This window comes from Anolis sagrei, chromosome 6 (assembly GCF_037176765.1).
Source record: "Anolis sagrei isolate rAnoSag1 chromosome 6, rAnoSag1.mat, whole genome shotgun sequence".
Classification (NCBI taxonomy): Eukaryota; Metazoa; Chordata; class Lepidosauria; order Squamata; family Dactyloidae; genus Anolis; species Anolis sagrei.
The window spans coordinates 90175826-90203648 of NC_090026.1; the positions used below are offsets into that span (position 1 = coordinate 90175826).

Here is a 27823-nt window from a genome sequence, read left to right on the forward strand (position 1 = left end):
GGCTATGTTCTAGAAGTATTCTCTCCTAAGGTTTCACCTGCATCTATGGCAGGCATCCTCAGAGGTTGTGAGGTCATTCCAAACACAGCTGTCTTAGTGTACAGTTGTGTATTACCTTGAGTTGCTGTTCTGAGACTTTAAGTCCTATTAGTTGCTGTTAGTGTTAGTCTTCACATATCTTGATATGTGTATCAAGCATAAACACCCCAAATCAATCTGTGGAATCATTATGTTATCTGCAAGCCATCTAAGACTATCACATTACATGTCACATATGGACATACCTTTGACTACACCTTTGACCAAACATCTCTCAAGCCATTTTTCAGGTTTACAGAAACAACCATTCTGCTGAGGACATGCCCTTCAGCCCATGATCCATTACAACAGTATTCCTCTGTGTGCACGCCTTCAAGTTATGTATTGATGTATACTGACCCCATGAATTTAATAGGGTTTGGGAAAATAATAATCAGAGGTGTTTTTCCTGCCCATTTCACTGAAATACAGCCTATAGCACCTGGTATTCATTAGTGGTTTACCATCCAGGTACTAACAATGGCTTACCCTTTTTAGCTTCTACAATCAAATGTGATCTGATGCCCTTAGGGTATTTACTGCTCAAAATATCACATTACTCAGACTCACCCAGGAACAACATGGGTACATCTGTGGAACAGTTTTTGTCATTCACAACTCTGGAATGTCTAGGGCCAGTTTGGCTAGATTCCTATCCCACTGCACACTACTGAGTTCTAGCCTCATTGATTCAACTGCAGTATGTTAAGTCAACATTTAAATACATCATTTTGATTCAATGGGTCTATTCTAGGCAGGAATAGCAATTCTTTGTGCTCATGTCCCTAGTTGCGATGCCATAAGTTCCCAACTGTTCTCCTGTTCATCTTGTACCAGCAACTTGATATTCATGACTGTCTAAACAATTCTTAGTTTGTGATCAAAGCCCTAAACCCAATTTGTAGTCCTAACAAAAGAAGACAAGGGATTCTATCACACAAGCCAGTGTTTCTCAAACTCTGCTCCTCCAGATGTTTAGGACTTCAGTTCCCAGAAATCCCAGCCAGCTTGCCACCTGTTAGGAATTGTGGTAGCTGAAGTCCAAAACATCAGGAGGAGCAAAGTTTGAGAAATACTGCACTATGTTACTATCTTACAAAATCCCACCTAAACTATCATTCCAACTTCTTATGAAATTCTAGGATTTGCAGTTTAGGTGGAACATTTAGAAATCTCAGTGCAGTGGTTCTCAACCTTCCTCAAGCCATGACCCCTTAGTACAATTCCTCATGTTGTGGTGACCCCCAACCATAATTTTTGTTGCTACTTAACAACTGTCATTTTGTTACTCTTATGAATCGTAATGTAAATATCTGTAGGCAGGATGTATTTTCATTCATTGGACCAAATTTGGTACAAATATCCGATACACCCAAATTTGAATACTGGCGGGGTTGGGGTGGGGATTGATTTTGTCATTTGGGAGTTGTAGTTGCAGGGATTTATAGTTCACCTACAATCAAAGAGCATTCTAAATTGCACCAATGATGGAATTGAACCAAACTTGGCACACAGAACTCCCATGACCAACAGAAAATACTGGAAGGGTTTGGTGGGCATTGACCTTGAGTTTTGGAGACATAGTTCACCTACATCCACAGAGCACTGTGGACTCAAACAATGATGAATCTGGACCAAACTTGGCAAGCATACTCACTATGCCCAAATGTGAATCCTGGTGGAGTTTGGGAAAAATAGACCTTAACATTTGGGAGTTGTAGTTGCTGGGATTTATAGTTCAAAGGGCATTCTGAACCCCACCAATGATAGAATTGGGCCAAACTTCCCACACAGAACCCTCATGACCAACAGAAAATACTATGTTTTCTGATGGTTTTTGGCGACCCCTCTAATACCTCCCAGGGGTCTTCTCTAAAATTATAAACCATAGGATGCCATAGGAAGCTGTCATGACTCATATATCTCATGTATAAGTCTAGAATCCATCACCAAAAAAATGGTTGATTATCTGTGGGTCAATGCAAGTTTTATGTCTTAGCTCCTATCAAAAAAGGACCCCCTCCCCCTTTTCTTAGCAAAGTAGTGAAGTTGAAAGCCTAGACTATCACAGGAGAATCTAAAAGAAGCACAACCTCCTCTTCTCTCTCTGCCATAGGGCTGCTTCTGGCCTTTTTGAATACCTGGACAGGAAAATGACAGCTGGTTTCCAAGGTGGTATTGGTATTTTCCCCTTTCTGAACTTAAGTATGGGTTATCTCAAAATCTGTATTTTTGGACCCCCAAACCTGCCCTTGATTTATACATAAGATCAACTTATACATGAGTACATACAGCAAAATAATAATGTGCTGCAAAGGGCTCTTGATGAATCAGTGGGATGAGCCTAAGTTTCCATTAGAACAGACATTCAATATGCCTGTTCTAGTTAGGACTAGAAAATGGATTTACAAGCCACAGTTTACATACACAATACTGAAGAAAATGGCACACTACTATAAGAATATTAGTGTGCAGTCAAATTTTAATTATATGTATGATTAATGCACATAAATGCACAGTATAATTCTTTTAAATATGGCTTCTATTAAAAGCAATTAAGGCTACAGGTTAATGACATCCTGTTGTACACTGCCTCTTGGAAGGATCTCCTAAGGAAAGGCTTGCCAAGTCAACACCTTCATAAAGCGGAGTCTTTGAGCCAAAACAAATTTATTCAGATTAAAAAGTGATCCACTTAATTTCTCATATTAAAGAACAGCATTCCCACCATATGTATCAATAATTTTGTTTTTAAAAGCCTCAGAGTTCCATTAAAACACACACACACACACACACAATGCGCTGGGAAAGGCAAAGCCATAGCAGAAACGTTAGCCTCTGTAATGCATTACTCTGAAAGGCATGCCAGTGTGGTGGTTTTTTTCCCCTCCCTCCCACTCAGCCAAGAACTATTTTGCTTGGCTCAACATCGCTTGGGTTTGAAGAGGGGAAAAAACTTGCCGGCAGCTTAATCCAGAAAGATTTAATACGATGTGCTGCAGATGCTGTTGCTTTCTGGCACATCACAATTACTGTATGGCACACAGCAGAGAGAAGAAGGAAAAAAAACCCTCGACCACAGATTTAGTTTGGCTCATGTTGCCAACTCTTTTGGCTACATTTGCTCTTTGAGCTTACCAACTGCATGTTTACAGAGTGTGGTTTCAGTTGAGGTGTTAAAAAGGCTTGGTTTGGCCGCTCAACTGAAATTTATATGGCGGTAAAGATGTGACCATTCCCATGTACGAGAACCATGTATCCTATCTGCTGGCAGGCAAATACTTCCCTTCACCTCCTCTAGCAAACAACAGGAACTTCAAAAGTATACAGGATGGTTTTCATTCAGTTCAGTAATGAGCAGTTATAAGCATGTGGTAGCAATATGTGGCCCCCAGGCATCAAGCAGTCTCCCAATTATTAATGTATTTTTTTACTGGTGCAAGCACCTTCTCTGATTTGGCTAAGTTATTTGCAATTCTTATTTCCTAAATCAGTATCACAATTGGTATAACTCACAGATATATTATCTGTGTCCTTCAGATTTGTACTACAATACACATTATCATGTAAATCTGCACATTTAAGCCACGAGGAATGGAAATTAAGGAGAAGCTTTCCCAAACTAGGGTCCTTAGGTGTTTTCCTTATAACTCCTGTAAACCTAAGCCATCAGAGCCAATGGCTAAGGATGAGAGGAATTGATCTTGTTAGACAGGAATACTGGGCACATACAAAGAATTGGAATGTGTCTAAGTGTATCAAAAACATGGAGATGAAGGGTTTAGGGATAAAAAGCAAAAATGGAATTTTCTGTTTTGTTGGAATTGCCGAAGGATTTAATTTTTCTGTATTTCAATACGAGCTAACATTGTGTACATGAGCCCAATATATATGCAGATCACAACTACTGAAGCTTCCAACAGAGTCCTCATCTCAAAGAAATTACTAAATATATTTTAAAATGCATGCATGGCAAAGTGTATTTACAAAATACATACTTATTATTATTATTATTTACAATATTTTTTCCTGCCTTTCTCAGTCCGAAGACCTCAAGGCACCTTACAAGTTGGTAGCAATATGATGCCATACCAATCCACAATATACAATTAAAAATATTTAAAACAACATTATAAAATCCGTACAAAACTATTAAAAAACATATAATAACCAATGTCTTCCTGTTAATCACATTTTCCAGTAGCATCATATAAGCCGTTTCATGTTTCAATTTTACATAATTCCATGTTTGTCTATTGCCCTGTAAGTCCTGTTCAAAGAGTCAGGTTTTTACTTTTTTTCCGGAAGGTCAGGAGGGAGGGAGCCGATCTAAAATCCCTAGGGAGGGAATTCCACAGCCGAGGGGGAGCTACCACTGAGAAGGCCCTGTCTCATTCCCGCCAGACACGCCTGCGAAGAAGGCAGGATTGAGAGCAGGGCCTCTCCAGATGAATTTAAATTCCTATTTAGATCTGCAGTTGGAAATAGCACATTACAACATCACATGTGACCCATTTTGTCCTTAAAATTATATAGTCAATGGCATCATCATTCCAGTTTTTGAGTAGTGAGTCGGACGTACACATTACTTTTCAAATGACTTTTTAAAAGTCTTTTTGAGGTTTTTTTTTCAAATTTTATGCCACTTTCTCAAAATTCTATATACAATTTTGCACAAAAGAAAATGGATCTGAGCAACCAACAAGAAATGCAGTCAACAATTTAACAACTATAAAAGTGCACAGCTAGAACCAACTAGTTTTATACGAGTTATTTTTTTTTCAAAAGTAGAATTCTGATTTCTGTTTGAACAGAAGTGTTATGCAGACTAGTATTATCTGATATTGCAGATTAATTAAGTAGTGAAGAAGTGGTTATATATGCCAATATAATCATACACTAGCAACATGATAATTCTAATATTTCTATTATTTCATATTCTGAGATTTCTAAAATTCAGAAGTCACGGAGAAAGGTCACCACCATACCACGGTTAGGACACAAAATCAAATATTTTGACAACAAAAATGAAAGATTTTCCAGCCCAAGCAAATTTAACCAGCATATCATCTCACAGACAAAATAGTTATTATGCCTCCTTAAGCTTCACAGAATGCCTTCTGCTGCTGATTTCAAAAAAATCCAAGAAAATACATATCTTCAGTTGAAAACACTATGCCCAGTATTCTTAAATCATAGTCAAAATAGCAAGATCAAATAATATCCCAAACCTCTCTAGAGCAGAGAGACAATCATGCAGCCGGCCAGAAAAACAATAATATAATAAGGTTTTAAAATATATGTATATAAGCATCATATTAATACTTTACCATTTTGGCTTCAGAGTGCATTTGAGGGACTTGTGGTGAAGCACAGGGATTATTGAGGTTTGGGCCTTGCATTCCCATGATATTGGAGTTCATTGACATTTGACGTTCCATCTTGTGAAGAAAATAAAAATTAAAAAATCAGATGGTCTTGGAACAACAACTTATATTCTGGTTTTTGTCAGATGGAGAAGATGTAGGCTACCTGAGAAAAGGTTTCTACTATTTTAAGACGGCACAACTAGCAAAATAGATCTGGTGGGCTTATCGGTGGACCAATAAGCCACCAGATCTAGCTATTGATAGATCTTGGAATTGCAATACGACATCAGTAATGCCACATGAGGACTACTCTGGACTCATCCAGCCAGTATCTAAGAATCCAATGAGCAGGACATGAATACTGTAGCTGCCTTCTTTCCCTGCTTCCCAGAAGCCAGCATTATGGCCCTATATGATAGCAACAGCTTTATTTGAGGACAAAAAATATAGCCCATGAAATGATTTTACCCAAGAATCAATGGGCACTTGCCTCTTTGTCAAAAGAACAAATCAGTCACTTAGTTCTGAGGGTTTCACTAATGATTTTTCTTTCTTTTTAGAAAAAAAACACTGAAACTCAAGTGGCTTTTAAAATGTCACAGTATGAAATTATGGCTCATACTGTAGAAGCAGCCCACACCAACTTGTTGAAGGTATAAATAAAAATGCATGGTCTAAAGTGTTTGAAATCAAAGGCTTTTTGTACTGATGACCCTTGGGAGGGGGGGTCAACACATCTCCCTTAGATTGTTGCAAACTGTTACAATACTGTCAATTGACAAAGCAAAACTAGAAACATCTTCCTACCAACCATGCTGTGTGAGAAATGTGTAAAGATTATTTATTCAAACAGTATAGGGAATGTTTTCAGGGGAAAAACATGACATGTGCAGCTGTTTCAATCCAATTGTTGGAAAAGTTAGATTTGGGGATTTCCAGACACCAGACACTGATGCTGTTGTATTCAAATCCCCTAACACAAGCTCTGATTCTCCCAGTCTTGGATTGTGAAACAGAGGTCCATAATCAGGAGAGGAGAAACAAGGGTGCACTCATCTTTCTTTTCCTTCTCCCAAGAACCTAAGGCATTCATATCTTCATGGTCCAAATTGCTTCCAGTTTTCCTCCACTTCCCACTGATAAGCGGTAGCACACCATCAGACTTACATGGGGGGGGGGGGGGCAGAAGTTTTTGGAACAGAGTGCGGGATCAAGAGAATATTACCCTGTGTCCATCCCAGAAAAGACATATGCATGGATAAGTCACACTAATACACATGTCTGTCTCTAAAAGGATGACGGCCACAGTCATAACATTTGTAATTCAGATTCTGCGTATAATTTGAAAGCAATTGTATGTCTGAAGGACTGACGTGTCCTGCTCTGCAACATGTGTATGTGTACACAGTTGGTTCTACGTATTCATGGTTTCTGTATTTATGGATTCTACCAACTATTATTGAAGATATTCATGAAAATGTAAAGGTAAAGGTTTCTCCTGACATCAAGTCTAGTCATGTCTGACTCTGGGGGTGGTGCTGATCTCCATTTCTAAGCTGGCATTGTCCGTACTCCAAGGTCATGCAGCATGACTGCATGGGGCGTTGGTAACTACCTTACTGCTGGAGTGTTACCTATTGATCTACTCACATTTGCATGTTTTTGAATTACTAGGTTGGCAGAAGCTGAGCCTAACAGCAGAAGCTCACCTTTATTTTGGTACCTGATTAGCGCTATACTGCTGTAGCCTCCTGCCATTTCACAGATCCTCAGGCTTTCTCTTGCACTTCTTTGAATTGTTCACATTTTTACACAGAGGACAAAATTTTATTATGCCATGGCATATAATGGGACTTGAGTATCCATGGATTTTGGTATGGGGAACAGTCCTGGTACCAACCCCTTACAGATACACTAAGGACCCTTCCACACTACCCTTTATCCCAGGATCTGGTCCCAGATTATCTGCTGTAAACTGGAATATATGAGTCCCCACTGCCTGATAATCTGGGATCTGTTCCTGGGATATAGGTGCTGTGTGGAAAGGCCGTGAGAGTCTACTGCACCTTCAAGTCACCTATTGACTTATGGTGACCCTATGAATTTCATAGGGTTAGGCATTGAATACCCAGAGGTGGTTTTGCTAGTTCTCTCCTCTGAAATGTAGCCAAAATGCCTACTGTTTCTTGACAGCTTCCCATCCAAGTACTAACCAGGGGCTGACCCTCCACTTTCAAGAGCAGAAAGGAATAAGATGCTTTTTGTTGCATGAGAATCCATAAAGTGTATTACATTCATCTTCTGTTTTTGCACACATATGAAGTACACTTACTGGCATCAACACTGCAGAGGATCCAGGCATGGTGGGATTCGGTAGAGTCCCAGGCATAGACGCAGGCATGGGCTGTCGTTGTCGGTTGTGCAGGTGCAGTAGTGATGATAGTGAGCCTGGGACAGGCCTAGAACGAAAAGAGAAAGCACGAGGCTGAAACATACTGAAGAGTCAAAAGAGTAGCTTTTCAAAATTATGAATGTCAACATCTCGAAGTTTCCATGGCATTTCAATGTTCAACCCATAATAATGTTCCAATTTCAGGAGGGTTGTTTCATTATGGATGCTATAATTGAGCCTGCAGAAGGGGAGAAAAGGGACTTAACACCACATGAAGTTTTGAAACAGAATCAAATTTATCTGACACTTAATCTAATATCTAATATTTTCAGAGAGTAACATTTTGAGACTTACTAGTCTGCCAATTATAGCCATTATTTTATGCTAATTTGTCTAGAATCTATGTTCTGGGGAATTAAAATTTGCAGTAACTAATACTGTTGAATTCTTTGAGGATCTTTTGCCTTCTAAACAGTAGAAATTTGTAATTGGTTATTTCAATTGTGAGTTATCCCAAGGAAGAGCATGTTGTTGTTGTTATTGTAGTTGTTGTTGTACTACAGGTCTCAGAACGTATTTTTAAATTTTCATTTTTAAACACGTTGGTTTTTCCATCCTTTGCAAAATAATTACATCAGCTTTTAGAATTTGATATTTGCCTTACAAATTAGAAACAGATTTTGTTTCATGTCAGGAGAGACTTGAGAAACTGCAAGTCGCTTCTGGTGTGAGAGAATTGGCTGTCTGCAAGGATGTTGCCCAGGGGATGCCCAGATGTTTTACCATCCTGTGGGAGGCTTCTCTCATGTCCCCGCATGAGAAGCTAGAGCTGACAGATGGGAGCTCACGCCTGCTGACTTTTTGGTCAGCGGTCCTGCCAGCACAAGGATTTAACCCACTGCACCACTGAAGGATCCATTAGAAACATATGCTGTAAGTTAAGTGTCACATCTCTTGTCTGAGTGATTTACATGAAGTTGTTAAGTGGAAAAATGAAAATGTCATCCCTGTGTTGTCATTTCTGCCAGACCTAACCAGCCATGGAGCTCAAGCTAAGTTCCTAGCCATTGTGGATGCTTCTGCTGATGTGGCACCCACAGGACCAGCAAGAATTTCTCCTCCTCACTGATAACTTAAATGCTTTCTAGACAGACACATTACATTAGCTACCTAGTTCTGCATGTGTAACTAAGTAATATCTCTTATCCTAACCCTTTCATCCCACCTTAAGAGCCAGGTGCCAGATTGGAAGAAGGAGGTCTGTTCAACCACTGACTCAAAAAGGATGAAGTTTCCAATTGTCTTCTGTCAACAAACAAGGCTAGGCAAGGACATGCAACAAGAATCTTGTGGGCTGGCAAGAAGGATTGGAAACATTATTCTCCTTGTGCTCCAATCAGCAGTTGAATAACCTCCTTCTTACAATCTAGCTGCTGACTGTGAAGGCGAGGTAGGAAGATATTTAAATAGTTTTACTGAATATGGAGCAATTATGGATCCGTAAACCTAGGTTACAAATCTTTAACTGCAGCATTGAATGCCAGTCATATTTTACACTGGTGCATGCATATACATACATATACATCGAGGGAAAACTTTGATATTTTTCTGGTACGACAAATTAAAAGGCTGAAAAAGTTAAAGGGTGCAACAGTAGATATACTTCATTAATTTGAATTACAAAGAAAGCAATGTCCCCGTATGGGTGGAAAAAGAGGAATGTGAAATATTCCCTTATTGATGTATATGTGTATTTGTAACTAAATTTCTCAAGGATATTTATTATTTATTTATTTATTTACGGCGTTTCTACCCCGCCTTTCTCTACCCCGGAGAGAGCCCAAGGTGGCTTACAAGTAGGCAACCATACGAAGCCATAGCTTATGTACCATTACAAATATATAAATAGTTATAAAATACTTTAAAACAGTTTAAAAACATATAAAACAATGTTTGCAGTTTATCGCATGTTAATCACTCAGACAAAAGCAAAAAGCATGATCTCCCTTTATGCAATAGTCTTGGCTGACTGACATTGGGCCAATATTTACTTTTTTAAAACTTTGATCAATGGCTATTTCTTCTTTTTTTTAAAAAAAATCAAATGTATTTATTATTGCCATAAACCATGAAGGCGATTTGTAGTCCTCCAGATGTTTTGGATTGCAGCTCACACCATTCCTCACCTACCCTCACCACTGATGTCAGGAAATGATCAAAGCAAAACCTCACCACTTCACCACATCATTGTTTATCTTGGCTAGGGCTGATGGGAATTGCAGTCCAGCAACATCTGGATATAGATTGGTAGAAATCATAAAGCTTAGCATGGCTCATTAACCATCCGTGAGCTCAGAAACCTCATCTGTTTACATTAAAGTTGGAAGAAGGGAAGGTTCAGCACATCATCCTGCTGGTTTGTCAGTGTTAACAGTACCATCAGACATCATAGGATGGATACAGAAAATGGCAAGAATAATCTGGCTTTCACTGTTGACCGCAAGTGGAATGTTTTGTGGTTGCCTGCTTCAAAAGTATTACTTTCAGAGTTTGGCATCTGCCAAATGAAGACAGTACAAATCCTACAGGCTGATTGATGTCTGGGAGAAATAGGATTTCTAGTACAGGCTAGGATGGAAGAAAGCTATTCTATGGCATCCTGTTTAATACATATGCAAATATTTTTGTCACTGCTCTGCTATATTTCTTCTTATCCAATTATCCAAGCCAGTTTAGCACTTTCATGAATAGGAACAAAACCCAAGAACATTGTATGGATATTCCCTGTCCGCCGGGGAAGAAATTTGCTTTGTTTTACTTTATAGACTGTCCTGACTGAAACTTTGGACAGCATGGTCAAGAAAATATTAAATTGCAATAGGAAAATCTCCATGTAATTCAGGCTTGGTATGAATGGAGCCATTTAAAATTCCATTCCTAATACATTTAGTTTTTAAGTTCTTCACTTGAAAGAAGTAAGACAAAGCCAGGAGTGGAACAGAGAGCTGTCTTCTGAATGCTTCTGTCTTAAAACACCGGCTTTTGTGAGGGATTTAGATAGAAGGCAACATAATTTTCATGCAACTTTGCACCAACCAATGGTTATGTCTTGGGGGATTTTATTTAACGAATGCAACCATACAATTATTTTAAATGACTATTGTAAATTAATTCTGCTACAAATATTGTATTGCTGCTGTGCCAGAAGTGGGCTTTCTTGCCAGGGAATCTAAACTACAGTGACTGGATATGAGTTCTGCATCTTACATCTACTAGTAATGTTTCTTTTAGATTAAACTCATTCTGTCTGCTGTGATTTTATTGGAAACAAGAAATTACACTGGCCAGCAATCCAATGGAACATATGCTAACGATTCCATTATCCAAACGACATCACACATTACTCAAGCCCAGACGGTAGACTCTTGTCTTTCCCAAGTTAACAAACCTGCAACATCAGTGGGTCACCCTAGTGATACTATCGGGCCCTAGCTTATGACATTATCATGGGCTCATCTTGTGAGTCCCAAAGGAAGGAGACCAAGAAATCTATATAAATAAAAATGTAATGTTCGTTTGTGGGATTAACAGAACTCAAAAACCATTGGACGAATTGACAACAAATTTGGACACAAGACAGCTAACAACCCAATGTATGTCCTTCACTCAAAAAATTTATTTTGTCATTTGGGAGTTGTAGTTTCTGGGATTTATAGTACACCTACAAACAAAGAGCATTCTGAACTCCACCAATGAAGGAATTGAACCAATCTTGGGACACAGAACTCCCATGACCAACAGAAAATACTACAAGAGTTTGGTGGGCATTGACTTTGGACAGCATGGTCAAGAGTTTGGGAGTTGTAGTTCACCTACATCCAGAGAGCACTGTGGACTCAAACAATGATGGATCTGAACCAAACTTGGTACAAATCCTCAGTTTGCCCAAATCTGAATACTAGTGGAGTTTGGGGGAAATCGACCCTGACATTTGGGAGTTGTAGTTTCTGGGATTTATAGTTCACCTACAATTAAAGAGCATGCTGAACCCCACCAATGACAGAATTGGGGCAAACTTCCCACACAGAACTCCCATACTTAAGGCCACCCAATCCAACTTCCTTCACCAGGGCAAGAAAACGTAATCAAAGCCCTCCTGACAAAGAGCCATCCAGACATAGATATAGATAGATAGATATGATTCAGACACCCACATAGATATAGTATCATTGATTTGAAAGGGACCCCTAAAGAAGGACAATTATATGTCACATGTTCTAGAGTAGGCAAACCAGACAATCTCCACCTCAACACTGGCATAGAAACAATAAGGAATACTGCTTACTCCACAAGCATAAAGGAATTACATATATAAGAAACCATTAATTTATTTTACAGATCACCAGACTGGGCCACAGCAACGCATGGCAGGGGACAGCTAGTCCTATTAATAAAGAAGCTGAATTGTGGTTTCATGTGGTGTCAAAATTAATCCAGCAGAGACATGCACTGCAACAGAATTTTTTCAAAGACTTTCTTCAGCTTGGAAATGTAATTTTTATAAGTAATTTGCTATGTGAATTGTTACACACAGCTAAGTAATTCATTATAGTTAATGTTACTTTAAAACGCAATTCAATTTTCACTCCTTTACTTTTGAACTTTAGATTTCTTTAAGAAAAAAAGGAAAATTGTGTAATTTTGAAGGCAGAATCCTTACAAAATGCCTTTCGCCATTTTTATCTCCCAAAATGAGAAAACCCATGTACATAAAACTAATTGTGCTAACAGCTATTATTTTTAAAGGACTGCTTTTACAATCAAAGGTTATATGTTATATGTAACGTGCATTAGAGAAAGTAGATTTAGCCAATGAAAGTTTATGCTACCAACTTTGTTTTTCTACTACTTCATCACATTGGGTCAAATAAGCACTTTCTCTTCACTTCTCTGTACTGCTGGCATGCTGCTCGCATGGAATCCCATAGAGCCCATTATATGATGCAGGGATACTTCGGGTGGGACTCCATTTGGCTTTGGCAGCACAGAGAAGACAAGAAAGCTGGAAGAGGCAAAAAAGTGGGGAACAATGGGGCAACATCTTAGGAAGAGATACCATGACCCTCGACACCCACCCACCCACTCCCCAACAGTAGGGAAAGCAACGTGATGCTGCCCAACAATTTTCCTCGCCATTCCCTGGCTTTGTAAGGGCCATCTGATGAGATCCTGAGTCTCTTGGGTGCTACAGGATCTTTTGGCAAATTTTTGGGGTGAAGTTACTGGAAATAATTTACTAAGATTATGTAAAAGAGATTACATTTAAATAATTACTACTTTCAACTATACCGAAGATTATCAAATTTGCCTATTTTAACCTGCAATGAAAAGGTGAGAAATGTTTCAAAGCTACTATCTTCTGCCAATTAATTAGCTGGATCATAGTGTCTTCTTTTTGTTTTTTCTTCCTTTTTTTCTTTGCTTTTAATCATTTTTTCAAATTCTGTAATATTTATACTACTTTAGTAGTATCTAAAATAAATTACTGCTTGACCACACTAACAATCATATTGAAAATGATAAGGAATTTGAAATCCTCACTGTTGGGCAATTTTGAGTATATTCCTGAATCATGTTAATGAAAAATAGGAATTAAAATGGGTTTTTTGGTCTATTTAATTTATTTGTTTATCCCTTCTACTTTTTGTCTACTATTCCAAATGCATTTTGTTTCAATTGCTTGAAGCATCCTTCTTAGTTGATAAGTGAAATAAACATTAATACATTTTTGTTGATCACTGTGCCCTGAGCCAGAATGTAAAACATTAATAGAATGATAAAATCATAGAGTTGGAAGTGACCACAAGTACCATCCAGCTGAATGCTGTGCCATGTGGAAATACACAATCAAAACATTCCCAACAAATCAAAAAAATGAGGGGTTTCTCCCCTCAGTTTAAAATCTACCCTGAAAATTGTAAGCTTGGCAACAATTGTTGGGCAAAACCAAACACAGTCCTTTCAGTAAACACCATTATACACGATACTTCAGTTTTAGTTTACAATACGTTTTGCCACCAAATAAGATGTTTTTAGATTGGTAAAGTAGACCCACTAACACTTGTTTTTGTATGTAACCTATGCAATCCTTTCCCCACTATTTTTACATTTGTTATTATATGCAACCTATCAAGGAAACCTGATTCTTAAGGTGTCTGACATAAAACAAGCAGCCTCCAGGACAAGTGCTTGGAGCTCCACAACCAGGCCTTTCTACACTGTGTACAGGCTCTTTATAGAACTTTCTACCTTCATAATAAACTTAGGTGTTAGGCCATTTGACAGAAACTTGTTTTGGCTTGACTTGTGCCATTTGCGAAGGTAATCCTCCAGAGTCCATATGGTTGGAATTTTACTTACATGTTCCAGAGCCAAAATGTTTTCTGAAATTGATTTAATGAGCCTGGGAATAGGGGTCTTGGGTAAAAAGGAAATTATTTGTATATATTAAAAACCAGCAAATAAGCTACCTTGCTGTCCTCACTCTCACCCTCGGCTCTGCTTAGCTCTGCAAGTCTGCATTTGCTTTGCAGTTGGGAAATTACTGTTTTTGTTGGGGTGTTTTTTCTTCTTCTTGGTAGTGCCTTGGAGCTTTCCAGGGTTTTCCTGGATGGAAAAACATACACTTTTGAATTTTAGGGTCCAATTTAGCCTATGCTCATTAATAAAAGGAATTATGTGCATGTACAGTCTAGCATTGAAATTGGCAGAGGTGCACATGATGGCCACCTGCTCCCTAGGTGTTTTATAGTGTCAGGCCCAATGAACCAATGTGCTTGACACCCACAAAACTGTGACTGGAAAACCGAAGTAAATCGGTTCTCATAAACAGCTGGAGGGAAGGGTCAAAGATCCCTTCTTTAGTCTGTAAAACATTGGCCTTTGCAGATTACATTTTTCTGACTTCAGTGAACCCCCACAACATTGTACATAATGCAGAGGTGACACAGATTTTAGACCAGATTGAAATCAAGTGGTGTTGTATGATATGTTCTCATATAGGCCAACATTAAACTGAGTGGGGTCAGATCCTGATGTATCCATAGTGGACCTTTCCTCCTGGGTCCTCTGAGTATTCCACTTTGTTGGAGAAAACAACTGTGCGAGTCCAATGGCTTATTTGGTACCCTAAATGTGTAGAGGATCTCCCATAGCCAATATATAGTTAAGATGCCAATAAGAGTCCAGTCAGCTTCCATATATCAGATGGATCCCATAACTTCCTTGCCCTTGTTCCTTTACTTTCATCTCAAAAAGTCTTGAGACGTCCATCCATGCCTAAATAATAGCCCACATACTTCTTTTATGCCTATTCATTTCTTACTTTGAGTACCAAGCACTACAAATAAGAATTAATCAACTCCAAATGAGAATGTTTCACTGAAATAATAGCAAACTTTTGGCAGCATTGTGCTATAGTGACTTAATAAGAGGCCAGGATTTTAGTTACAGTCATGCCTCCACATCTGCAAGTTAAGAAGCCACGGATTTGACTATTCCTGGATTGCTCTATTTACTGCTGTCACCACCTCTGCTGTTGCCTTACATGTTACTAAAATATTCTTTTTCGTAGGTTTTCTACAGTGTTTCTATGGTCAACTTCTACTTGAAGTTGACCACAGAATCATACTGAAGGACCTTCAAATTCCTAGAAAGGACATTTCTCTGGGCATTTGTCAGTCCTCTAGCATGATTCTATGGTTAACCTCTAGCAGAAGTTCACTATAGAATTGTCCTGGAGGACTTACAAATGGCTAGAGATGCGGTCTCACTGGCTATATATATATATATATATATATATATATATATTGTGGTTTTCCCACTTTTGTGAAGGCCCTTTACCTCTAGAAATTTGAGGGCTAATTGCATTTATACGTAACTTGTTATCCTCTCACATATTAGACAACCGTTGGAAAGGATGGAAAATACCTACACATTTTGGCACCTGTTAACGTAATGAAGACACAGATCAGCTCTACCAAACAGCAACATGGAGTGAGATGTTATAAAGGAATTATAAAAAATTACCATGGTGACTGTGATCAAAATAAAAGATAATACAGTATAGGTCAGAAATAACTTGAAGGCATATTAACAACAAAGGTTATTGTATAGAATAGTGGCTACTGGATACTACTGTTGAGGCCCAGAAGATAGTATTCTCTAGTCTATGAGTACTGTAGATTGCACTTCTAAAGAGGCACCATCCTTGCACAGGACAGAGGTATCAGAAGATTTGTGGGAAGTTTTGCAGAAGAAGCATTTCTTAAACTATTAAGATCTTTGGTTCATCTAGCACAGTATCATCAAAGCTGGCCGGTGTTCATAAGGTTTTCAGGCAGGGTCTCATCATGCTATTAAGTGAAGCTGGGACTGAAGCTAATGCTCTATCATTGAGATGACCTTTTGCCATAGCAAAACAACCTGGTGAAAAAGAATCCAATAGGGTATTAGAAAAAGATGCCATCAATAAATGAAACAAATAATCAGTTGGCCAAGGGCAGTAGTTAATTAGCAGGTTTGCACCTTACGCATCTCTTGACTTTTTCTAACCAACCACTTGCTATAGAAATTGTCCTTCTTCTCCTTCTTCACTTAGTCTTTATTCTACCATTGTCGGTCAGATGCAATAATATGGGTACCTCTCTCTATATTGTCTCTTCATCAGCACATTGCATGTATAGGAGAATGGAGGAAAACGGAGAGCATGTGTATTCCACTGCCCATGCAAGTAGACATGCTATCTTAAATGTAATCCAACACCTGTTCACATCAGGTGTGAATATTGTCCATCAGCACCCATTTAGATATGGGACACGATGTATTATATCTGAATACATACTCCATTGAAGATATGAATGTACAACAACTACATTGCCAACCACATTCTGTATCAACATATGACTACATGAGACTAGTATATACTTATTTGAATAACTGAAGTGGAGGCACTGTTTGCCCCCAATGATGTCATTGGAAACAATTCTGATTATGATGATATTTATTTATATCCTGCTTTCCTCTCCTGAAGGAATATCAAAGTGGCTATATGATTACTACCTGATCATACCATGAGGCAGAAGGGAAGGAACCAGAAGTATCCTGAGGCTAGAAACAGATATGAAGGAAAATGAATAAGATTACCATTTGGCTCTTCTTTGTCCAAAACAGTTTCTTACATGGAATAAATGCTTGACTTCTGCATAAAAATCAACCAATGTGAAAATCGAGAGCATTGACCATACAGTGGAGGTCTTCATTTCAAGAGTATGCAACTTACTAGATAATTTTCGTCATTATATAGTTGCCTAGTATCTAAGTCATTTTGATAAGTCGTGTACAAAGACTAGAATAGTGGGCTACCTCTCAGGGATACTATCTCAAATTTTGCTGATTGTGAGTATGAGATTGAGGCAAGGATGGAAGAAAGAGATTTGGCGAGGGGAAGGGGAAGTGAGGGAGGAAACAAGCCTGGTGTGTGTAAGGCTTCATCTATACTGATCATTTAATGTAGTACAAAGTTAGCTTCAAACTGCAGGTGCCAGACTACAGTCTCCAACAAAAGTGTGCAAAATAAAGAATCTAATGTGTATCAGTGCTCTGTGGTTTATGTAATTGCAAACCAGCTACCAAACTGATTGCAGTTTCCTATGTGAGCATCTGCAGAGCAAAACCACTTTCTTCAATACTGGTTTGAAACTGCATTAAATGGATGTGCCCAGGTTCCACTCTTAGAATGATAGTGATATAAATGTTTTGCTTTAAAAATGTGTTTAGTGTGACTTAATGATCAGTAAGGGAAGAGAAAAGAAATATCCCTTTCGTTTCCCAGTCCTATAGCATGCACAGCTATTTCACAGCATAGTTTTCAAACAGTAATGGGTCTACCCATAAGAGATATCTGGAAGGGCAACCAAGGGCTTTTGTTTTGTTTGTGCTTTTATGAAAAGACATGCAGTAAACCTAGTTTTACTGTTCAAATATTTCAAATGATTTTTGATGTGATTATGTATTTCAACACCAACTTCCCAAACAAAGCTGAGATTTTCCTCTGAAAATGAGAAGGCAAATTACAGTAGACGCATGAAAACAAAGACTCAACAGTTTCTCCAGTGCAGGCTTGTTACCATGAGCTAATAATTCCAGACTTTAAGCAAGCAGACTCTCCTTCTTCTTCTTTTTTTAAAATAATGGTATGCCCTTAGGCAAAGCATTTCTACTAAAAACTATTGAGGCATGGAACAAGGCAAGGTGTGTGAGCTAATGTAGGATTGTTCACCCACTAAGCCAACTCCTATGGCACCCAGCCTGCTCTCCACTGACAGATTATTTCTCTACCGTACACTTGTAAAAACACACTGCTTAAGGTTAAAACCTGTTTAAGCTTTTCTTTTCAATTAAAATGTCAGAGATGACAGCATGTGTTTTCACTGTCCCCCAACTGTGATGGATGCTAAGGTCAGAGTTACAGAACCCCTTTCTCCAGTTTAGAGATAGCAGCATGACTAGAACCAATTAAAGGTGGAAACACGGTCTTTATCTCACTGTTTGAGGAGCCTGATACATACAATAACTTTTAACTAGCAGAAGCCCAAAAAATTGATGCTTCTTCAGGGACATATGCTTTCAACTGGACAGAATGGCACAGCAGTAGAAGCGTGAGATACATCCTTGACCCTTTCAAGAATCAACAACAGGAAAACAAAAAACCCACTTGTAGCATTCATATAGTAATCACTGGTTCAAAAAGGTTTGTGCGACTAAAGTGGCCAGCCCAATGCAAAGCAATTATTTTTGCATGCAAGAACAAAGGTTTTCCATTTTTTAAAAATGTTTTCTCAGTAACTCATTAATAAAAATATTCTGCCCTTTACACAGTGTTTTTGTACAAAATCAGCATCATTTGTACAAAAATAACCTAATGGTGTTTGCATGTAATTTTACCAAAGAAATCCATAAGTTAAGAAAGGTCGATGTGATTAAACTTTTTTAAATGGGCATTTCACAATTTTAGTTCACTACCATCAAGCACTGAAGAACATGCATATATTCATGTATGATGAGAAGACTGGATAACAAGATATGGAATGAGTTGTGTATATAATGAAATAGATAAAGGGATAGATTTAGACTAGTGGTGCAAACCTAGCTCAAATATTTGCTGGCTAAAGTTGGGCAGGTTCAAGCATCTTCTACCAAGAAATGTCAATTCAACTGCTGAATCTTCTTTCTGTTGAGCTCAAAGATCTACCTTATAGATAAATATGACAAAAGAACTTCTCTTATTTCTTAAGTTCTCCATAGAGGAGCCGAAAAAACATGTAGATGTGAGAAAGCAGTTGACATAAACCAACTCCAACTCGAAGCTACAGTTATGACCTACATCCAATTGTTTGTCCAGATCAGACTACTGATTGTTTATTCATTCAGTCACTTCCAACTCTTTGTGACCTCATGGACCAGCCCACGTTAGAGCTCCCTGTCCACCGTGGCCACCCTCAGCCCCTTCAAGGTCAAGCCAGTCACTTCAATGATACCATCCATCTTGCCCCTAATTAACGACTGAACATGAATTTTAACACCAACCTGCTTATCCCCAGTTCTCAATCTATTTGAGTGGAAACCAGCAATTAATTAGATTTAGGACAAAGGTATGGATACTATCCAATATGCTGGACTTGTGCTAGACTTGGACTTGTGCTAGACTTGGACTTGATTCCCACCAGGACACCCTTCATCAGTTGTTGATATCTTTGTACCTAATGTGCCTTATATTGTAAATGAATTTATGCAAAGGTAAAATGAGCAACCCAATGTAAGGCATCATTAACTTCTTGAGAAATGTGAGAGATATGTTGGCAAAAAAAGGGTATGCCACAATAACAATTGGGCTCCTTTGGCTTTCATTTCCATTTTCCCATCCAAAAAGCTATCTGCCTGCATTATTTCATGTATAGGTTTTAGGTTTTAAATTGTGCATTGCATTGTTTTTAGTGTCATTAGCCACTTTGGGTCTCCTTTTAGAGAAATAGCAATAACAATAACAATAACAATAACAATAATAATAATAATAATAATGCACAGTACATAGGTGATATGAAACTGTAAAAGGTTCAATAGACCTCTCTTTATAAATGTAACTTGTCTGTCATTGAATTCCCAGACAACAGCCTGAAACATATGCCCAGCATTTTAAAAGAAACGCTCAGCCATTATTTACAACAACAACTCTGACAGCAAAGGGCTAATCTCCACAGAAAGGCATTTACTACCGTATTATATCATGGGTCCCTGCATTGATCTCTTTCCTACCCATCTCCAAACTCCCTCCCCCACTGCTTACATACTCTTCTACATGTACACAAAAGGCTCCCAATGTGGAGCTTTAACAAAGTGATTCTATTTGTGCAGCAAAGCATATACTATTCTGCGTTCCTTCCCAGTCACAATTTGAGCTTGCTCTGTTCTCTTTCAAGTGCTGTATTGAACATGAACTTGCAGCTGATTTTGTGGTTGGAGTCCATTTGTTTTCACATCAATGAAATTAATTTCCATTGGAAACTGCATCAGAGACATTTAATCAAAATGGGCCTAAAATAATTCTGAAAAGCTCATCTGTCTCCAATCTATATAGTGTTTTAAAAATTGGACATGTGCCCTGTAATAATATTGCACTTTACAAAGCTTAGTGCTCTGTACTTCCAAGTATCGGTTACATCAAGACTCTGATAAATTAAAACAGGCCAAGATACTGATTTACATTGATTTATAAATATAAAAGGAAAACTACACTAACACTATTTCAAACAAAATGGAATTTGAAAATTCTTGTTTGGGAATTTGGAAACAGCATTAAAACTATGCTTTCTTTCTCTCAAAATGCAGGTTATGAAGATTTGTTGTTGTTGTTAGTAGTAGTAGTAGTAGTAGTAGTAGTACAATACAAAACAAAACAAAACTTTATTATGGTCACTGACCAGCACAAAGCGGGCACAAGTGCCCTGGGAAGGGGAAACACAGATCCCCAGTGAAACAGTTATTAAAAAGCAGATTAGAAAACAGTTTAAAAACACAGTTTAAAAACACAGGTTAATGTAACAGGTATGGAACAGAGAGGGAAGACTGATAGGAGGGGACAAAACATTGGTGGGAGGACATTAAAGGGGAAGGGAGGGGCACTTTACAAGTCTAGCAGCATTTCAGCTGAAACAGGTTGCTCTATCTACATTCCCAACAGGGTGTTGCCTCGTGGGGTCAGTCATCATCCGTCTAATTTTAAGTGCTGGAGCACAAAACTTAGCAACACTGTTATTGCAATGCTAGAGTCCAAAAGCAGCAGGATGGAATAATATTTTTTGTGTACCCTCGATATTTTAGAAGCCATGGTGTAATGAGATTAATTCTAAGTGCTCTGTAGAACATACATTGATGACACATGTGCTCAGTTGTTTCTATGTGTCCAGAATCACAGGGGCATATTCTCTCCTTGAAGGGGGTCTTCCAATACCTCCCTTCCAATACAGCCAATGGGAGGGCATGGCATCTTGCTAGGATAAAAGCCCTTTGGTGTTTGGGCATCTCGAGGTCTGTTAGGTATGCCATGGGGACAGTGAGGTATCTGTTAGCTTCCCTAACAATAAAGGCTGGGGAGCAGGCCAGGTCCGACTGGTGCTCTATATCCAGGATCGGTTGCTTAATAATATCCTTGGTTTGGTCCCATCTCATGCTTAGCAGTTGTCTTTGGAAGAAACCTAGAGTTGTGATCTTTGCTGTCACTATTTTAGTACATGTGGACTGGAAGTCATCCCTCATGGTTAGTGGGGGGGGGGGGGGGGAGACCACGTGGGGAGAAGGATAAACATAGGCAGTAGAATGGCTGTCCATATTCTTACCTCCACTTTCACGAAGCCGGTCTCCAAATGCAGGGTAGCATTAGAGACACATCTGGGAGTCTGTAGAATTGCTCTTACAAATGTTGATTGAACATGCTCTAGTGCGGCATAATTTAAAAATGGGCCAAGCTGGGTTCCATACAGCATTAGTGTTTAGCTTCAAAATGTTTAAGTGCCACCAGTATCAAGTCGCCTCCTACCATCTTGAGGTATCTTAAGATGCCAGATGAGCTCTTTCGCACAGTCTCTGCTGCATACTCTGTGTGGGCTTTCCTGCTGTTAGTGCAATGGCGGAGTACTCTGGTGACTTCCCATGGAAACATATCATAGTATTGGGTAGCTGTGAGTTTTTTGGGCTGTATGGCCATGTTCTAGTAGCATTCTCTTTTGATGTTTCACCTGCATCTGTGGCTAGCATATTCAGAGGTTCTGTAGGCAGTGAAGCAAATGGAGTGCATAATATATATCTGTGGAATATCCAGGGTGGGAGAAAAAAATCTTTATCTGTTTGAAGCAAGTGTAAATGTTGCAATTAGAAGCTTGAACAGCATCAAGTAGCCATGAAGCAGCAAAGTCAATACTTGTAATCAGATTTTGTTCATTTTCATGGTTTGTTGTTTTCTGTCAAAATTGTCCCTAAGCTTGTGGATTTCAATGGCTTCTCAGTGTAGTCTGATTTGAATCAAAGAATATAAAAGACGCTGCAGACTAATCCAACCAGAGAAGTCAGCTATAGCAGAGCACTTGATGAACCAACCTGGACACAGAATATTATTTGAGAACACAGAAATTCTAGACCACTCGGACAACCATCATATCAGACTACACAGAGAAGCCATTGAAATCCGCAAGCACATGAACAGTTTCAACAGAAAACAAGAAACCATGAAAATCAACAAAATCTGGCTACCAGTATTTAAAAAAACCACCAAAATCAAGACAGCAAACCATCAACACTATTCAGAAACAGGAAAGCAAGCAATAAAGTGCCAGTTAACACCTCTCAAACAAAGGATGCATCTAGACAACAAAGGTCAGGCTGCTTCTAGGCAGATACCCTCACTGACTGACTTTGCAGCTTCATGGCTACTCAATGCTAATCAAGATTGCTAATTGCAACCATTCACACTTGCTTTAAACAGACATGGGTTCTTCCTCCCACCATGGACATTCCACAGATACACACACACACCACTTGCTTCACTGTCAACAGAACCTTTGAAGATGCCAGCCACAGATGTTAGTGAAATGTCAGGAGACAATGCTACTGGAACACGCCCATATAGCCCAAAAATGCACAGCATCCCAGTGACTCTGACCATGAAAGCCTTCAACAACACATATCATAAAATTGCCTGGAGGACTTAGAATATTCCTATAGAGGGCATAGGTTATTAGAAGTAGGTAGTTGAAACAGCAAATAGTGGTAGGTTCCTTGGGTACTGTTGGGGTTTTTGCCATCTGTGTGTACATCCTCTCTCTACTTAGCAGGATAAGTCAATGCACACAACCAGAGCTTCCAGGTCTGTTTCTATGTTGGGGCTGTTTTAAAGAACTGTCTACTTTCTGCAGAAATTCACCATCAGTACAACAGGTGGTTAAAATCAGACTCTTAATATTCCTTTATTTTTTTTAAAAAAAGTAAGAATATACCTAACCAAATTTCCCTGAATAGTTTTATATGGTCTAATAGGCCAGGTGGCATTCAAAGTATGCTTGACTGTAAGTGCATTAACCCACACAAATTCCATTAAGTAAATATAAAGCTGAAAAAACAGAGAGCCAAGTGTAATCTAGCCTTCAGAATCACCGTCTTATAAAAATATATCCTTATTGACCTCTGGGGTTCCCCAGGGGGCAAAAATTCCAAATGATTAGCAGGTTCTGGTGCAGCTCTATTGGAAACTACACAGGCGTGCGAGAGGCTTGAGGAATGCCTGTGGTTCTAGCAGGAAAGTCTAAATTTGCTGCTCAGCCCCAGGGAGCAAAAAGATCTGGGAAATCCCTCACCAGTGAACGTGGTCCCAGAATGCAATAAAATCTGACCAACAGGATTGTGAAGCAAAGGCAAAATAAGTGGAAAATCAAAAACAGTGGACTCTGACCAATTTGCTACAACAACTGTGAATCCAGTTACTTTTTTCAGCTCATCTTCACAACCATATCAACACTTCGCAATTCAACAAACTCTAGACATCAAGCAAAACTCAACAGGACTCCAAATTTCTAGTGAAAGATGTCATAGTCAACATATATTGAAAAAGAAATAGTGGCATGCCTCACACATGCTATACTAACTACTTAATTGAATCGAGCTGAATTTATACCTCACTTTTCTAACAGAGTGGCATGCATGCCCATCCCACACATACTGCAATTTCACCTATTTTTATCCTACTTTGAGGCAATAACAGCAATAATAGTAATAATAATAGTAACACTTGGGAAGTGTCCGACGTGTGATCCAATACAACAACCAGCATAGTGATCTTGTTTGCTGTGTACTAATCTTGTTGTGTTTCAAATAATAATAGTAATAGTAACAACAACAACAACAAAAACAATAATAATGACTTTTATTTCTTACCTGTCTCTCCCCAAGGCAAACAATGGTAGGACAAACACAAAGTCAAGAGAATTTGGACAGAATGGCAAACTAAGATTTCCCTCAAAGCAAGATAATATCTTGCATTCCTCTGTGTTTTGGGAGGAAGATATGGAAACGGGAAGCATTCAAGTCTAAGACATCAGACTCCTTGCTGATGCCATGCTAAACCTTGGTTTGGCATTACATCTAGACCACCTCGATCTGAGCAGCATTGGTGACAGTGTTCTGGGATAATGTCGCAATTGAAAATATGGTTCTTGGTATTAGACTGAAACATTACTTAGCTTTAACAATGTGAATGTGAGATTTATTTAGCTGAAATACAGTACTGCATTAACATTGCAATGTGTTGGAATGATTTGGAAAAATCTGTCACCCATCCTGTTTTCCCAAATCTAAGCAATGGATTTATGTGGGAAGCTTTAGGTCCAAATCTCAATTGATTTGGTTCCATGTTTATGCCATTTATTCACTGCCTTGTTTTTATTATTATTTTCTTGAATGCATGTCCCAGATGTGGTTATGCATGTGTATTCACTTGAAGTCATATTATGTCATGGGATTTTACTGTTCAAGATGTCAAGAGGAGTTTGGAGAAAATCTCTCAAGACGAAATATGAGTATGCAAAATAAAATGATTCAAGGCAAAATTTAGCAGACAATTGTATACCTCAAATTCAACGAAATGGATGGTAGCTGATTAAAAGCAGCGCCATTTGGTTCCATAAAAATTAGGCACAAGAACGCCCTTTTGATGTGAAAAGATTATTTAAATATTAAAGGCAAGGAAGATAATTGGACATGTGTATGATAGCCTATTATACTATATTCAGTAATTTTATATTATCTCTGAAGATTTTTGAATGTTAAAATTATACCATGATGGACCTGGACAACATCAGCTATGATTGCTAAGGATTAATAAGTTTGATATTTCTAGGATTTTTATTATTATAAAAGGACAATTTTATTTTGTGAGCCAATAAAGTTGATTTATCTTGCAGACTAGACCATGAGTCTCCATTCTTACCCTTCAATCTTGTCTATTTAATGGATGATACTCAACCTTGATCAGTCCTAAAAAGGAACTGGGTGGACATGAACATTACAGATGACTGGATGAAGATATTTTGCTGCCTGAGTCAACATAGTAAATAATGCACCACTCTCCAAAGAGATTAGAACTAGCACATGGTAAATTAAAGATAAATTATCACATACATGCCTCTCCCCCTCTTGGGGCACTACAATGGAACAAAAAGTACACGACTAACAACTTGCTGACTTTTCATGAAAAGCTAAATAACTCTGTAAAATACTAACAATGGCCCAGAAATTACATACGTTTCAGTTAGTGACATTGAGTTGCTCGAATTAGTTTTTCACAATTTTTAAATGATTTCGATTGCATCATTTGGATCACATTGTTTCAAGACCTTTCATTATGGAGCTGAAGTTACAAGCTTTCTTTGAAGCTATTGTACTGGATTTTTTTTTCTTTTTCAGAATTTCTTTGGGGTCCCAAGGACTTCCTAGCAATTCTTATCTAGTTTTGTTTATTTTGTTTTGTGATTATCACATATGAAAGTATGCTTTCTTGAATCAGTATATTGGTTTATGCTGTGTCATACTTTGCTAATGTTGCAGTCTAACTATGCAGTGTTATGTATATTTATTGTCCATGCTTAATCAATCTGAACTATTAATTTATTCTATAAGGTTGCAGTCTTGGCCATACTAATTTCATACTAAGCAGAACTAAATTAATTGGCGCTAATTTCTGAAAGGCACAGTTGCATCTGAGAGATGCCTTTGAGTTGGAATCTTCTGCTCTAATATGCTCTGAGGAGTTATTGCTACTTGTCAGTGATATTTGGGTTTGTCAGATATACTAATCATTTTTAAATGTCTAGAGGGCAAATAATCAATGCATAGTTCTGATCCCAGCACCCCAAGTAAAAGTAAGGGAGCATTTTGAAAGTTACACTAGAAGTTTTGGAGACCTGCTTGGATATGAAAACCCATGGATAACTTGGGCAAGTCAAACTTCCTCAGCCTTAGGAAAAGTCTATGCCAACAAAGTCTTCAGGAAATAAAGCCTGACTGCTCATTGGAGAGAAGGATATTAGAGGCAAAGATGAAGTATTTTGGCCACATAATGAGAAGACAGGAAAGCTTAGGAAAGACAATGATGCTGAGGAAAAAGGAAGGAAAAAGGAAGAGGGGCTGACCAAGGGCAAGGTGGATGAATGGTATCCTTGAAGTGACTGGCTTGACCCTGAAGGAGCTGGGGGTGGTGATGGCTGACAGGGAGCTCGAGCATGGGCTGGTCCATGAGGTAACAAAGAGTCGGAGATGACTGAATGAATAAGCAACAACAACATGCCAACCAAAGTGTAAACAATTCTGAACCCTGTGCTAGGGTTACCATATGTCAGATGTGTCTTGAAGGCACACAAGAACAAGAACAGATACTACCTTAAAGACATGCAAATCCCACTGTGAGGTGCCCATATTTTCCACATAAAAGAAGAAAAACATATTGATTGTATTCAGACTTTTAAAGCTCACAATGATCAGGCCAGCCATTTCGCTCGATGGAGGATCCTGAAAGTTGTTCAAAACAAGAAACGTTGCCAAGGTCTTTATATACTTAGAGTAGACCAACACAAATCAATGTTGTAAATTTGTAATAACAATTGACTACAATGTGTTTACTTTACAGTCTGACCCAAGCCATTGTGTTTGCATAATGTATACAATTGTAACAAATGGTTTAAAAGGAAAAGAAAACACCATGCAAAATATATGAGAAAATACTTCATGCCAGACAGAAGTATCTAGCAGATGTTTGTTCTTTAGGTTGTGGTTGAAAATTTAATCAGTGAAAATAATTTGGCTTCTGGTCTTATTCCCACTGCAGCCTTATGCCTTACTTTGGATAAATATGGCGCTTGGGGTTTGCAGTTAAGTGTCATTTTGTATCACTTCTGACATCTCTTTGAGCTACTTTCATGAGGATCTGATCTTAATTTGTGGTAGAGCTGTAGCTACAAATAAACATCTATCTCAGCTATTTATGAGAAATTGCTAATACTGTTGAAAATAAGAAACAATTCTTCTCCTTGTCATTCAACACGATGTGTGCAAAAGATGTTTCAAGCTAGAGTCTATTCCCAATAGGTCCCTTTACCTCTGTAATTAGATTTTATTATGCAGCATCAAAAATGACATTGAACTGTAACATCTATGGCAAACTGACTACATTTCAAAATTTTTCTTTTCATGGGGAGGTTAACCAAAATGCCATAATTAAGTGGTATATGATCCATATCAGGTCTGTAAAATGATAGTTTGTGTGCCAAACAACTGCATTGCCTTCTCTATATTTTCATCATTTCCCCAGCAATCTTTTCTACGTAAG

General features: G+C 38.4%; 1 protein-coding gene across 6 annotated transcripts in view; it reads right to left on the reverse strand.

Annotated features, from left to right (window-relative positions):
- Positions 1 to 27823, reverse strand: part of CREB5 (cAMP responsive element binding protein 5) — a 295632-nt gene that overhangs the window by 75509 nt on the left and 192300 nt on the right. For all 6 annotated transcript variants that reach the window (XM_060782012.2, XM_067470242.1, XM_060782013.2 and 3 more), the window contains 2 exons: positions 7780 to 7906; positions 5409 to 5519 (listed from right to left, as the gene is read on the reverse strand). In XM_060782012.2, the coding sequence (XP_060637995.2) occupies positions 5409 to 5519; positions 7780 to 7906 (238 nt within the window). The remainder of the gene's footprint in view (positions 1 to 5408; positions 5520 to 7779; positions 7907 to 27823) is intronic.